This window comes from Caenorhabditis briggsae, assembly GCF_000004555.2.
Source record: "Caenorhabditis briggsae complete genome, chrIII, whole genome shotgun sequence".
Lineage (NCBI taxonomy): Eukaryota > Metazoa > Nematoda > Chromadorea > Rhabditida > Rhabditidae > Caenorhabditis > Caenorhabditis briggsae.
Genome location: NC_013490.2, coordinates 13,612,503 through 13,626,286, shown reverse-complemented (window position 1 = coordinate 13,626,286; position 13,784 = coordinate 13,612,503). Strand labels below are relative to the sequence as shown.

The window sequence follows — 13,784 nt, the reverse complement described above, 5'->3', positions numbered from 1 at the left end:
TATAATTTTTATGACTATTTTCCTAAAACTGGACAGGTTTTCAGGGTTCTAATCACTGCAAACAACAAAAAGTCATCTCAAAAATTTTACGGCTCTTTCTTCAAATTTTTAAATAATAATTACGAAAAATATCTATTTATTTTGAACCCAACCCAAAGAAAAGAGGGAAAAAAGTATGCAAAATTTCGGCGGACCACCACAAGGCGGCGGCCCAGGACAAGGACAAATGTATGGTGGACCACCGGGCGGTCCGGCCGGCGGGCCACAACAAGGACCACCCATGCAGCAGCAACAATCGTCGCTGTTCAATTTTCAGCTGCCACAGCCGGCTGGGTTCAGCTCGCAGCATTTGCAACAGTACAAGGTTTGTTTGGAGGGGCTGAAATTTGACGGAAATTGATATAAAAACGGGATTTGAGATCCATTTCGGGTCGAAATCGGCGGAAATTCGCTGAAAATGGTCAAATTTGTGCTAGAATCGAGCTGAAAGGAGCAATTTTAAGCTGAAATTCGTTTAAAAAACCGTCATTTTTGTGCAAAAGTCGATGGGAAACGGTTCATTTTGGGCGGAAATTGATGGGAAACTGTCTATTTTTAGGCTAGAATCGACCTAAAATGGCTTATTTTGGGCTGGAATCGATGAAAAATTGAGTGTTGTTCTAAGCTAGAATCTGATGAAAATGGGTCTTTTTAGTCTAAAATTGCTAAAAATCGGTCCATATTGGGGGATGAAAACGATGGGAAATGGTCTATTCTGGGTTAAAATCGATGGAAAATGAGCCCCATTTTGAGCTAGAATCGAGCTAGAATGAGATGGAAAAAAGGGTCATTTTTGGCCTAAAAATCAGGAAAAACGGTTCTTTTTATGTTGAAAATTGAGCTAAAATCAACCATTTTGGGCTGGGCTTAAATCGATGAAAAACGGTCTATTTTGGCCTGAAATTGATGGGAAAATGAGCGCTTTCTTGAGCTAGAAATCGACTGGAATCGATCTAGACTAGCGTCGACGTCTTCAGAATCTTCCAGAATCTTCTGTGGAGTTCAGAACGTTGATTCTCAGATGGTCCACACGTCATCTTTGTGGTCTTCGGAACTTTCAAATTCTAACCTTTCGGATTTTGAAGAATCTAGAACTTTCTAGGCTTTTGGATTCTGGAATCTAGGCCTCTTGTTGAAGGGTTCTTACCCTGTCCAACGTCTTCTGGAAATGCCGTCTTCTGACGGACCACGTTATCTTCAGAATTCTTCGAAAATGTTAGATTCCAAGAATCTAGAACTTTCCGACGGCGCTTTATTAGCTTCTAGACCTCCTTTTGAAGCTTCTAGGGACTCAAATCCGATGTAACGTCTTCTGAAGATTCCTTCTTGGATTCTTTGACCTCTTTTTGAAAATCCTTATCGTTAGAATCCTCTGCAACGTCTTCTGGAAATTCTATTGAAACGTGTCCTTTGAAGACTATCAAAGAACATTCCAGAAGTTCTCAAAGATCAATTGTTGCAAAATCGCTACTCTCTCTAAGTCTCCTGTCTCGACACACTCTCTAGTACTGTCCATCCATGTACAATGCAAATGATGAGCAATGAATATAGAGATAGAGAGAGAGAAATAGTGTGCACTCTTGAGAGAGAGAGGGTGAGAGAATTCGCAGTCAATTGAATATTCCTCATCTATTGAGTTGCCTATTTTATCGTCGTCCCCCCATCACCGTCATTTTCATAATTTTAGAGTGATTTTTTGATTTTCTGGAATTTTCCAATTCTATATTTTAACCACGGTCGACCGCGGTCTATTTTCTTGTGCAATTTCATTCTAGAAGACGTCACGATGAATACGGCGGCGAAGGCCTCTTCTGGAGCTCTGACTACTTCTCCCCAACAAGCCAAACCAAAGCGGCCTAGGACATTGGCGGAGGTTAAGGTAATTAAGGAGACTTGGGACTTTCGGAACGATGGGGAACGGTCTGGAATATTCTATTCATAGATTTTTAAGCTAGAATGTTCTAGAAGATCTATCCTGGAGGCATCCAAGGCGTTTTATGCGATCTTTAAGGTATTTGGTAACCTAGACAGACGTCTGGAGAAGTTTTTCCCTTCAAAAGCCAGCACAACCGTTTTTCAAATACTGTGAAAAGCCGAAAATCGATTTTGACATGGTCTGGTTGCTAACGTGTCGGTTGCTCAGTGCTCCTGGGTTGGCTCTGAATCGGCTGGATCAGAATAATCTAGAGGTTCTAGACTAGAGCGTTCTGTTGCAGCGTCTATTGGTCCCAGTTGTCTTATTCTCGTTCATAAAGTGTTTAGAAGGATCTAGAACGTCTTCTGGAACCTTCTGTAGGCTATAAGGATCGGAAGAAAACATCCAGGATGAAGGATTCACTTGAAATTCGATTCTAGAAGGATCTAGAAGGATTTCTAGGATTCTATAGAACCTTCTCTAGAAAATTCGGCTGAGAATTTCATGAATTCTAAAAAATTGTAGGGGGGCTTCTAGTTCTGGAAGAATCTGGAATATTCTAGAAGCTGATGCATAGAATTCCAATGCTTCGAAGTTAGAAGTGACCCCAATGCTGTCAAGTCTGAGCTCCATTATCTCGGTTCCTATAAGAGTTATCGAAAATTTTTTAATTGATAAAATGTAGCTGATATCATGATAAGCATTTTATCAATTGACTGATTCTTGATAGCTCTTACGGGAACCCATATAATAGAGCTATAATGGAATAGCTTACCTAAATGCTCCAATAGTTCCCCTATACGTCCACTTCGAGCTCAATTATCACGCCTCCTATAAGAGATATTAAGGATCTGTCAACTGATAAAATGCTTATCATAATATCAGCTACATTTTATCAGTTGACAAATTTTCGATAGCTCTTATAGGAACCGAGATATTTGAGTTCAGGGGGCTGAGGGGCTCTTCTATTAGAGGATTTACGGTACTCTAAGCTTGCCTCTGATCTGCCAAAATTGAAGCTTCAAAGCTCAAAAATCTAGATTTTTGATCTACCCGATAATTTCAAAAATCAATTTTGATCTACGCAAAAAAAAATGATCTAGATCAATTTTTTTTTTAAATCACCTTGTTCAGCACCAACTGCACCAGTTCCAAACGCATCGAACGAACGCGTTGAACGCGGCCGTCCAAGCCGGTCAACTCAACCAATCGCAGTTCGCACACGAGATTCATATAATGAATGAGAAGATCACACAGGCGTACAACAAGTATCAACTCACCGCCAGACAAATGCATCATCAGCAACAACAGCAGCAGCAGCAAGGACAAGGTGAGCATTTTTAGCCTAAAAATTGGCATTTTCAGGTCATTTTGAGCTCAAAATCAGCTCTTTTAGTAGATTTTTAGCCTAGAAAACGGCTGTTTTAGGTAATTTTCCGCTGAAAAATGGGGATTTTTCGGTCATTTTTAGTCTGAAAAATCACCTTTTTGGTCATTTTGAGCTCTAAAATTGAGATTTCAGGTCATTTTCAGCCTAGAAGCTTATCGTTTTGGTCGTTTTGAGTTGTAAATCAGACACTTCAGGTGTTTTTCAGCTTGAAAATAGGCATTTTTAGGATATTTTGAGCACTGGAAATGGCTATTTTTAGGTCATTTCGAGGCTAAACATCGGTATTTTCCGTCGTTTTTTAGCCTGGAAATTGGTATTTTTGGGTTATTTTGACCTTAAAACCAGCATCTTCAGGTATTCTTCTGCCTAAAAATGGCTGATTTCCGGCTGTTTTCCGCTAGAGATATAGTGATTTTTAGGCACAATTTGAGCTCTAAAACCGGCATTTTAAAATCTTTTTGGGCTCGAAATTGAGATTTCAGGTCATTTTGAGTTAGGTACTTTCAGCTAAAAAATGGGGCATTTTTAGTAGGTTTGGGCTGCTCAAAAATTGTTTACTTTGCAGCCTATTTTTCGGTAAAAATGGCTCAAAAAATTGGCATTTTCAGATTAGTTTTTGGTTGGAAAATCCTACAGTTTCGGATCATTTTTAGCTTAATTCTACCCAGTTCCTAGGACATTTTTAGCCTGAAAATCGGCATTTTCAAGGCATCTCATTGGCTTCGAAATTGACGTTTTTAGGTGATTTTGAGCTCGATTTTTCCTAGGTCATGACCTAGTTTTTTCTAGGCTGTGACCTCATTTTTTCCTTGTCATGGCCTAGTTTCTTCTAGGTCATTTTGGGTCATTTTGAGCTCTGAAAATCGCGATTTTTCAGCCTAAAACTGGCTGTTTCAGTTCATGTGCTATCTAAACATCATTATTTTCCAGCTGTTTCCAGCTCGAAAATAGTGATTGTCAGGCCCATTTTTAAACTAAAACTCAACATCTTTGAATATCTTTCATCTTGAGCTATTTTTCCAGGCAGCTCCTCTTCCACCGGCCCCAACAACACCCAAGGACAAATGCCACCACCGATGGCACCAGCTGAGAAGAAGCGGATGATGGAGATGCAGAAGCAGCGGACGATGATGGCTCAGCAACAAGCAGCGCAGGCTCAACAGCAGCAGCAGCAACAACAAGGCCTCCGTTTTCCACAGAATGCCACGTTGCAGCAGCAACAACAGATGCGGCTACAGTACCAACAGCAACAGCAGCAAGCTCAACAGGCGGCTCAACAGGCGGCTCAACAGAACTCTCAAAATCAAGGGTATCGAGGAATGGGAGGTGGTCCCGGCGGACCCGGATATCCGCCACAAGGGATGCCGATGGGTGGTGGTTCGGGTGGGATGGGTGGTCCCGGTGGAATTGCCGGCGGACCGATGAGTGTGCAGAGTCAAGGAGGACCTGGGTCGAATATGCAACCACAGACACCGCGTAAGTGTCTGAAAATCAGTATTTTTGGGATCTTTTTTAGTCTGGAATCAGTTGTTTTACTCGATTTTGAGCCTAGAAATGGTTATTCCCTGGTAATTTTAGTATCATTTTGAGCTTAAAACCAGCAATTTTCGATCATTTTGAGCCTAGAAATCTCGATATTTTCCAGATAATTATTGTTAATTTGGGTCTGAAAATCTGCATTTTCAGGATGAAAAAGGGAGATTTTTACCCCAATTTTAGCATGGAAATGAGCATTTTCGGGGTCATTTTAAGCCTAAAATCAGTTGTTTCAGTCGATTTTGAGCCTAGAAATCGTTCTTTCCAGCAAAAATTGTGATTTTAGGTCATTTTTAATCTGGAAATCGGATTTTTTGGTTCATTTTGAGCTCAAAATCAGCATTCTCCCACCATTTTAGCATTGATTTTTAATCTGAAATTCGGCATTTTAGGCTATTTTCAGCTGAAAATACCTGAAAATTGGGATTTGAAGCTCAAATCTCGAGGTTTTATTTATAGCATTTTCAACCCGGAAATTGGCATTTTAGGTCGTTTTGATCGTGAAATCTGCAGTTTTAGGTTATTTTCAGCCTAAAATCGGAATCTTGACGCTTTTTTGATCTCGGATTCACATTTTTAGGTCGTTTTTTGTCTGAAATTCCTATTCTTAAGTCCAGTTTGAGCTGGAAACCGGCGTTTTTAGGAAATTTCAAGTCTAAAAATGACATTTTTAGATCATTTTTAGGCTGGAAATACCTATTTCCTGGCATTTTTGAACCCGAAAATTGCATTTTTTCAGCTATTTCTTGCCTCGAAATTCATAAAAGTCGGGAAAAATGTTATACGACCTGTTTCCCATGGCTTTTTTTAAAATCCAAAACTGTCTTTTGTTTTTTTCTGAAAATTCTCAAAATTTTTCACTATGGGAATATGGGAGAAATTTCTGAAAAAATCTAATTTTCAGTCAAAAAAAGTCAGGATTTTCAGCTTCAAAATACCATATTTTAGGCTGAAAGTTAATTATTTCCAGCAGCCCAAAAATGTTGTTCTCATTAGCTTCTAGAACCATCGCGTAGGCTGAAAATCCCGGATTTTTCGGTCATTTTTAATCTGAAAAATCACCTTTTTGGTCATTTTGAGCTCTAAAATTGAGATTTCAGGTCATTTTCAGCCTAGAAGCTTATCGTTTTGGTCGTTTTGAGTTGTAAATCAGAAACTTCAGGTGTTTTTCAGCTCGAAAATAGGCATTTTTAGGATATTTTGAGCTCTGGAAATGGCTATTTTTAGGTCATTTCGAGGCTAAACATCGGAAATCAGCTAGAGAATTTTTAGCTTAAAAATCAACATGTTCGGGTCGTTTTGAGTTCAAAATCAGCACTTGCGGTAGATTTTTAGCCTAGAAAACGGCATTTTTAAATAATTTTCTTCTGAAAAATGGGATTTTTCGGTCATTTTCAGTTTGCAAGCAGCATTTTCAGTAGATTTTCAGCCTAAAAGTGACAATTTCCCGGCTGTTTTTAGCTCAAAAATCGACATTTTTGGGTCATTTTGAGCTCTAAATCGGTTTTTTTTGCTGTTTTTCAGTCTGAAAATCGGTGTTTTTTTGGTTGTTTCTAGCCTAAAATCAGCCATTTCCTAGATTTTCAAGCTCGAAAATATCGTCTTTTCAGCTCTGGAAATTGGTATTTTTGGGTTATTTTGACCTTAAAACCAGCATCTTCAGGTATTCTTCTGCCTAAAAATGGCTGATTTCCGGCTGTTTTCCGCTAGAGATATAGTGATTTTTAGGCACAATTTGAGCTCTAAAACCGGCATTTTTAGAACCTTTTTGGGCTCGAAATTAGACGCTGTAGAGATGGCCTCAAAAATCTCATTTCCAGTCAAAAACGTCCGGATTTTCAGCTTCAAAATACCAACCATTTCAGACTGAACGTTAATGATTTCCAGTCCGAAAATGTGTTCTCATTAGCTTCTAGAACCATCGCGTAGGCTGAAAATCCCGGATTTTCAGCTCCATCCTAGGCATTTTCACAGAACAGTTTTCAGCTTAAAATTAACGATATTTTCAGCACTAAAATATGCTGAAAATTGTTAATTTCCTCTCTAAAATGCCGATTTTCCAGAATCGCACGGTCCCGCATCTGTATCCAACCCGGCTTCTGTTCAACAGCAACAGCAACAACAACAATTCCAACATCAGCAGCAACAGCAACAGTACTACCAGCAGCAACAAAATCAACAAATGCAGCATATGCAGCAACAGCAACAGCAGAATATGCAGCATCAGCAGCAACACATGCAGCAAATGCAGCAGCATCAACATATGCAGGTAAGGAGCTGTGGACCAATTCGGCGAATCTACCGTAATCTGAAAGTGCCTGGGTACAATTTCACAGTTGAAACGTTATTTTGGAAGCCAAATAAGACTCAAAATCGGCTTTAGAACCCCTGAAAACCTATAAAACTCTCAAAAATCGATGAAAATCGGCATTTTTCAAAAAATTGCTCGCGTGGCCTAGTGGCATTTTGGACGGGTGAATTTTCGAATCTCAACACCAGGGTTCGATTCCACCCTGCGGAAAACATTTTTTTGCTTTTATTTAGAACAAGAATTAGGGGTTGTTAGGAGGTTCTAGGTGCATTTTGAGCATTTTTGGGTTACTGTAGTTCTGTAAAACTACCGTATCTCGAGCTACAGTAATCCTAGAGAAATGAAATTTGGAGCATTCGACTTGACTCATGAAGAGCTTTCGAATGAGTTTGAAAAAGACGCATTTTGAATTATTTTTTGGGTTACTGTAGTTTTGCATGCTACAGTAATCCTAGAGAAATGAAATTCAAAGTTGTACTTTTGTATAGCGCTGCGTAGCTGACATTGAATGGCCGAACCTTGACAGCAAGATCTTTCTAGGCCACGGTCTCGATAGCCTCGAAGTTCCAGCAATCTCCCTATATCAAAACTACCGTAATCTAAAGACAAAGGGGTCAGTTTGATCTCCCAGGCTTTCGGATTACGGTATTTCTGGTTAGAATGGTTTAGCTGGCCCTGGATCCTTCCTAGTTGCCCCTTGCGGCTAGCTGCCTTTGTCGTAGCTGACCTTATATGGCTAAGCTGAGCTGTAGACCGATCCTGGACAGCTAGATCAGAAAAAGCTGTGCCTCTGGATCCGGAATGTTTATTTATCAAATGTGGCCGAAGCGGAATCTAGGCCACGGTCCCCAATGGACCTCGTACCTGCAATTCCGAGGGCCGAGAAGACCTAGGACACCTCAAAGCTAATATCTCTAATTTCCAGCAACAACAGCAACAAGGACACCCTGGCCAACACCTCCAACAACAACAATCCCAACAACCCCACGATGCCTTCCAACAACCGTCTGCGCCCGCTCCACCACCAGCTCCACCAGCCGAGAAGACGGAGCAAGTCAAGTACCAAGAGCTGCTCAAAGAACTTCGCGCTCAATACTACGACGTGTTGATTGGAATGCAGAAACGGCAGGTGACACAGAAGGGAATGGTTCCGATGATACAGATATTGGATGGCGAGAGACAGGTCCCGTATGAGCAGCTCAAGGGATTGGCACCGTCGTTGCAGAGACTGATGATTCGCGATTGTCCGACGTTTCCGTTGTTGGAGGAGTTGCGGCGCATTGTTTTTAAGGTTGGTGTTTCTTTCCAACTTGGTGGTCCAACTTAGAAATACAAGAAACTATGCCAAAGTATGATTTATTTGGAAGCTCCTGTTGTGTCATGATCAAAACAGGTTTCAGATTCGAAAACTAACGATTTTGAAGCGAGTTACGCTTGGTGGCCTAGAAACCCAATTTTGAGGAAAACTAGGCCATGATGCACACATTTCGAAAGAGCATGTTTTGAGAGTTTCATATCAGTTCTTAGATTTCAAAAATATCAATTTTGTAGCGAGTTATGGGCATTTTAGTTTCATGGCCTAGAAATCCAAAACTAGGCCATATCGACCCTAAAACTAAAATGGTCATAACTCGCTTCAAACTCGATATTTTTCGAATCTGAAAACTGATATGGAACGTTCAAAGCATGCTCCTTAGTATCATGTACACCATAACCTGACTTTTTTTTCGAAATTTGGATTTCTTGGCCATCATTTTGAAATTGAAAAACTAGGCCATCGTGTACATGGTTCTGTAGAGCATGGTTTGAGAGTTCCATATCGATTTTTAGATTTCAAAAATATCGAATTTGAAGCTAGCTACGACCATTTTAGTTTTGGTGGCCTAGAAATTCAAAACTAGGCCACAACTCCTCTCAAAATCGATATTTTTCATATCTATAAACTGGACCAGAAATCTCAAATCATGTCCTTTAGAATCATGCACACCATGGCCTAACTTTTTCGAAATTTGGATTTCTAGGCCACCAGAACTAAAATGGTCATAACTCCCTTCAAAATCAATATTTTTCAAATCTAAAACCTGGTATGGAACTCTCAAAGCATGCTCTTTAGAACCATGCCCATAATGACCTAATTTTCACAATTTGGATTTCTAGGCCACCAACCTGAAATTGTCGTATTTTGCTTCAAAATCAATATTTTCCATTCCAGAAAAAGGAGGACCGCGAGAAAGCCATCACCCAGACATTCTCCTCCGAGAGAGATCCAACATTTTCGGCGGAAAAGGCGTCGGCTAGACTCCGAGCGAAATGCCAAGACGACCCGTGTGGAGTTGCTCCGTGGAGCTCTGTGAAGCATCTGGCGATTCGAGTACCCGACGCTATCCGAATTTTGTATCAGAAGCCGAAAGTGGAGACTCCGGATGACGTGGAGGAGAAGAAGACGTTGAAACGAGCGAGAGGTGTGGAGGATGACGAGATGGAGATGGATATAAAGGCGAAGAGAATCAAAGGGGAGGAGGCGACGACGCCAGAGCGAGATGAGGATACCACAATGATTCCGGAGCAGTTTTTGGTAAGCCTAGGCCATCTGAAATGGTCCAGAAACCGCCAGTGGCCTAGAAATCCAACGTTTGCGGAAACTAGGCCATGGTGTACGTGATTCTAAAGAGCATTCTTTGAGAGTTCCATAGCAGTTTTAAGATTTGAAAAATGTCAATTTTGAAGCCAGTTATGACCATTTTAGTTTTGGTGGCCTAGAAATCCAAAACTAGGCCATATCAAACCAAATTTGAAATGACTATAACTCGCTCCAAAATCGATATTTTTTAAATCTAAGAACTGATACGGAACGCGGAAAGAGTGCTCTTTAGATCCATGTACATCATGGCCTAGTTTTCATAAAATTGGATTTCTAGTCCACCAAATTCAATTGTTCAAAGAATTCGATCAGCTCGGCCAATTTTCGAAACCGAAATAAAATCAAAAGCCTTATTGGCCGTAATGGTACCATGGATAACCCCATAATTGTTACCATAAACCAACCCATAGCTGGTACCATGAAGGACCCCATAGTTGCCACTATGATAGATTCCATAATTGATACCATGAGCCGCCCCATAATTGGTACCATGAATCAACCCATTATTGGTACCATGCACCACTGGTACCATGGATGACCCTATAATGATTATCTCGAATGACCCCATGATTGGTGCCATGAATAACCCCATGATTAGTACAGCGAACCAATACATAGCTGGTACCATGAATCCCATTATAATAGGTACCCCATAATTTATATCACGAGAGACCCCATAATTGTTACCATAAACCAACCCATAGCTAGTGCCACGAGAGACCCCATAATTGGTACCATGAAACACCCCATAAAGGGTATCATGAATGACTCCATACGTGGTACCATAGACTACTCCATAATTGATACCATAAATAAGCTACAGTTGGTACCATGAACCAACCCACAATTGATACAATGAATGATATTTTTTAAATCTAAGAACTCCCTATAATTGGTACGATGAATGACTCCATAAGTGGTACCATGAACCACTAGTACCACAGGTGACCCGATGATCAGTACCATGAACCACCCCATTATCGGCATAGCGTACCCCATAACTTCACGTCAAAATTTTCTTTAAAAATTCTTTCAATCCCGAAATTCCCCCATTTCTTCCAGATCAAGACGGTATTCGACACTCGCCAACCATGGATCATCCCTCCTAAGGCACGACAGGAACTCCTGAAACTCTCCAACTGGACCGTCGACGATCAAAGTCTTCCATCCAGCTCCAAAACGCCGTTCATCATCATTTGTGTCAAATCCCCATACCTCCTGGTGTCTCCACTGCGTGTCTGTCTCCCACACTCGTATCCATCCACTCCAGTCTCCATTCAATTCGACAAAACGTTTCCCGAGGATTCAGAATACGGAGCGGCGCTTCAGCAGTTGTACGAGAAGCATTTGAGTACGAAGCCGGCTGTGCGCAGCCTGACGGACTTTGTGGAGGCGTGGCAGTCGGCGTGCGAGCAGTATCTCGTCTTTATGCCAAAATATCAAGCGGACAGTTGTGAGTTGTTTTTTTTGGATTTTGGGGTGAAACAAAGGGAAACTTTTGAGCCAAAATTGGAAAAAATCGGAGCTCTTGTGAGCTTGGAAATGACGCGGTTTCGAAGTGACGCGGAGCCGAAAATGGTGAAAAATGAACTTTTTTGGGCGGAGCTAGCTTTGAAATCGCGAAAATGGACCTTTTTCGTAACCGGGACGGTTTAGAACTGGTCATTTTAGAACCGGACGTTTTAGAACTAGTCATTCCACAAGAATGGGCGTTTCAGAACCGGACGTTTTAGAACGGGCCAATTCGCAGCTGGCCAATTCGTAACCGGGACGTTTTAGAACCAGACCTCTCGCTACTGGTCATTTCAGAACTGAACGTTTTAGAACTACCGTAAAACCTCTAATAGAACGACACCCGGATCGTCCACTTTGAGCCTATATATCTCACTTCTTTTGAAAGATATCAAAAAGTTGTCAACTATCAAAATGTTTATCAGGATATCAGCAACATTTTACTAGTTAGCCACTTTTTGATATCTTTCAAAAAAAGTGAGATATATAGGCTCAAAGTGGACGATCCGGGTGTCGTTCTATTAGAGGTTTTACGGTAGTTATTTCACAAAAATGGGCGTTTTAGAACCAGCCATGTCGCAATTTTTTCTCGAAACGGTTATTTCAAAACAGACCATTTCGCAACCGGGACATTTTAGAGCCAGACGTCTCGCAACTGGTCATATTTCAAAACCGGACGTTTAAGAGCTTGTTATTTCACAAAAATGGACGGTTTAAAACTGGCCAATTCGCAGCTGACCATTTCGCAACCGGGACATTTTAGAACCGGACGTTCCGCACCTGGTCATGTTTCAAAACTTGACGTTTTAGAACCGTTTTTTTTTCTCGTAGATGTTCATTTCGCAACTGACCAATTCGCAAAAAAATCAAAATTTCAAGAATTCGAAAAATCCAAAATATTTTTTTAAAAATCAAAAATTCTGAATTTCTGATGTTCAAAATTTCCGAAATCCGGAAATTCTCAAAATTCTAAACTTTTTTCAAAGTTTAACTATTCAAAAATGCGAAAATCCAGAAATTCAAAAATTTGAGAATTCAAAAGTTCAGAAATCCAAAAAATCGAAAATTAGAAAATCCCAAAAATCTCCAAAAATTGTTGCAATCGTGTCTAAAAGTACCGAAAATGGTCCGAATTTCGACAAAAACCACCCGAAATTCCCTGAAAATTGGTCTGAATTTCCTTAAAATTGTCTGGAAATTTCTAGAAAATTTCCAAATTTCGAAAAATTCCATTTTTTCAGCGCCCGAACAACTGTCGGTCATTTCGCAACCGTGACACTTTAGAAACAGCCATTTCGCAACTTACCAATTCGTAACCGCGACGTTTTAGAACCGGTCATTTCGCAACCGTGACATATTAAGACCGGCCATTTCGTTTTTTTTTCAAAATCCAGAAATTCCAAAATTCGAAAATCCAGAAAATAATAAATGTTTAAATTTGGAAATGCAAAAAATCGAAAATCCAGACATTCTAGAAATCCAGGAATTCAACAATTCGAAAAAAACTAAAATTTAGAATATAGAAAATCAAGAATTTCCAATATTTTAGGCTTAAAGCATACTTGTAACGGGCCGGGCTTTTTCCCGAATTTCGGAGGTCCGGCCCGGCCCGGGCCTGTCATTCCAAAAGTTTTGAAATTTTCAAAAAACACATAAGGGGGGACCCTTATGTGATTTTTTTCGATCAAAAAATTTTTTTCGGGTTTTTTTTTTCGATATTTTTTGATCAAACAGACAAACAATCCAAAAAGCACAAAAAAAATATATAGAAAATCGTATTGAGAGCTCAAAATTCGGTTCAAAATGACAAAATTTTTGCTACCGGTCCGAGCCCTGGCCTTGAAATTTTCCTCAGTCCCGGCCCGGGCCCGGAATTTTACAAATATGGTTTAAAGTAATCCCGAAAATCAAAAAAATGCCTGAAAGATAGTCTAAAATTACCTGAAATTTGCCTGGAAATTTCTAGAAAATTTCCAAATTTCGAATAATTCCATTTTTTCAGCGCCCGAACAACTGTCCTCCCAGCAATCCCAAAAAACGCCAGAAATGCCGAATTACGGACGTACGGTGGCGGCCGCTGGACCAGCCGTTGCTCAGCTCTCGACCCCAAAAGGAATTGTGATTTAATTTTAAAAATTCAATTTTTTTGAAAATTTGAATTTCCCTCAAAATTCTGTACATCTTTCTGTCTTTTTTCCCTCTCTCTCTACTTTTAAAAAATGTAATTTTATTCCAGCATTTTTCTGTGATGAGTGGGCAGGGTTGCAATCTGACGGGCTGGCCGGCGGGCCGGCCCGGCCCGGCCGGTAAAGCCCGGCCCGAGGGAAAAAACCAGGGCCCGGCCCGGCCCGGCCGGCCGGCAATTAATTAATATTTGAACGTTGTTTTTTTTTCGACGATTTTTTTGCGTTTATCAACCGATTTTTCTCCTTTTTTTGTC

General features: G+C 40.5%; 1 protein-coding gene across 1 annotated transcript; it reads left to right on the top strand.

Moving 5' to 3' along the window:
- Positions 1-175: 175 nt before the first annotated feature.
- CBG23017 lies at positions 176-13,471 on the top strand (the record flags this gene model as incomplete). Its single annotated transcript, XM_045244620.1, has 8 exons — positions 176-364; positions 3,089-3,284; positions 4,368-4,820; positions 6,944-6,981; positions 8,117-8,482; positions 9,404-9,766; positions 10,895-11,285; positions 13,347-13,471. 8 exons carry the CDS (start codon positions 176-178, stop codon positions 13,469-13,471), a joined length of 2,121 nt encoding a protein of 706 aa, XP_045097700.1.
- Between the last annotated feature and the right edge of the window lie 313 nt (positions 13,472-13,784).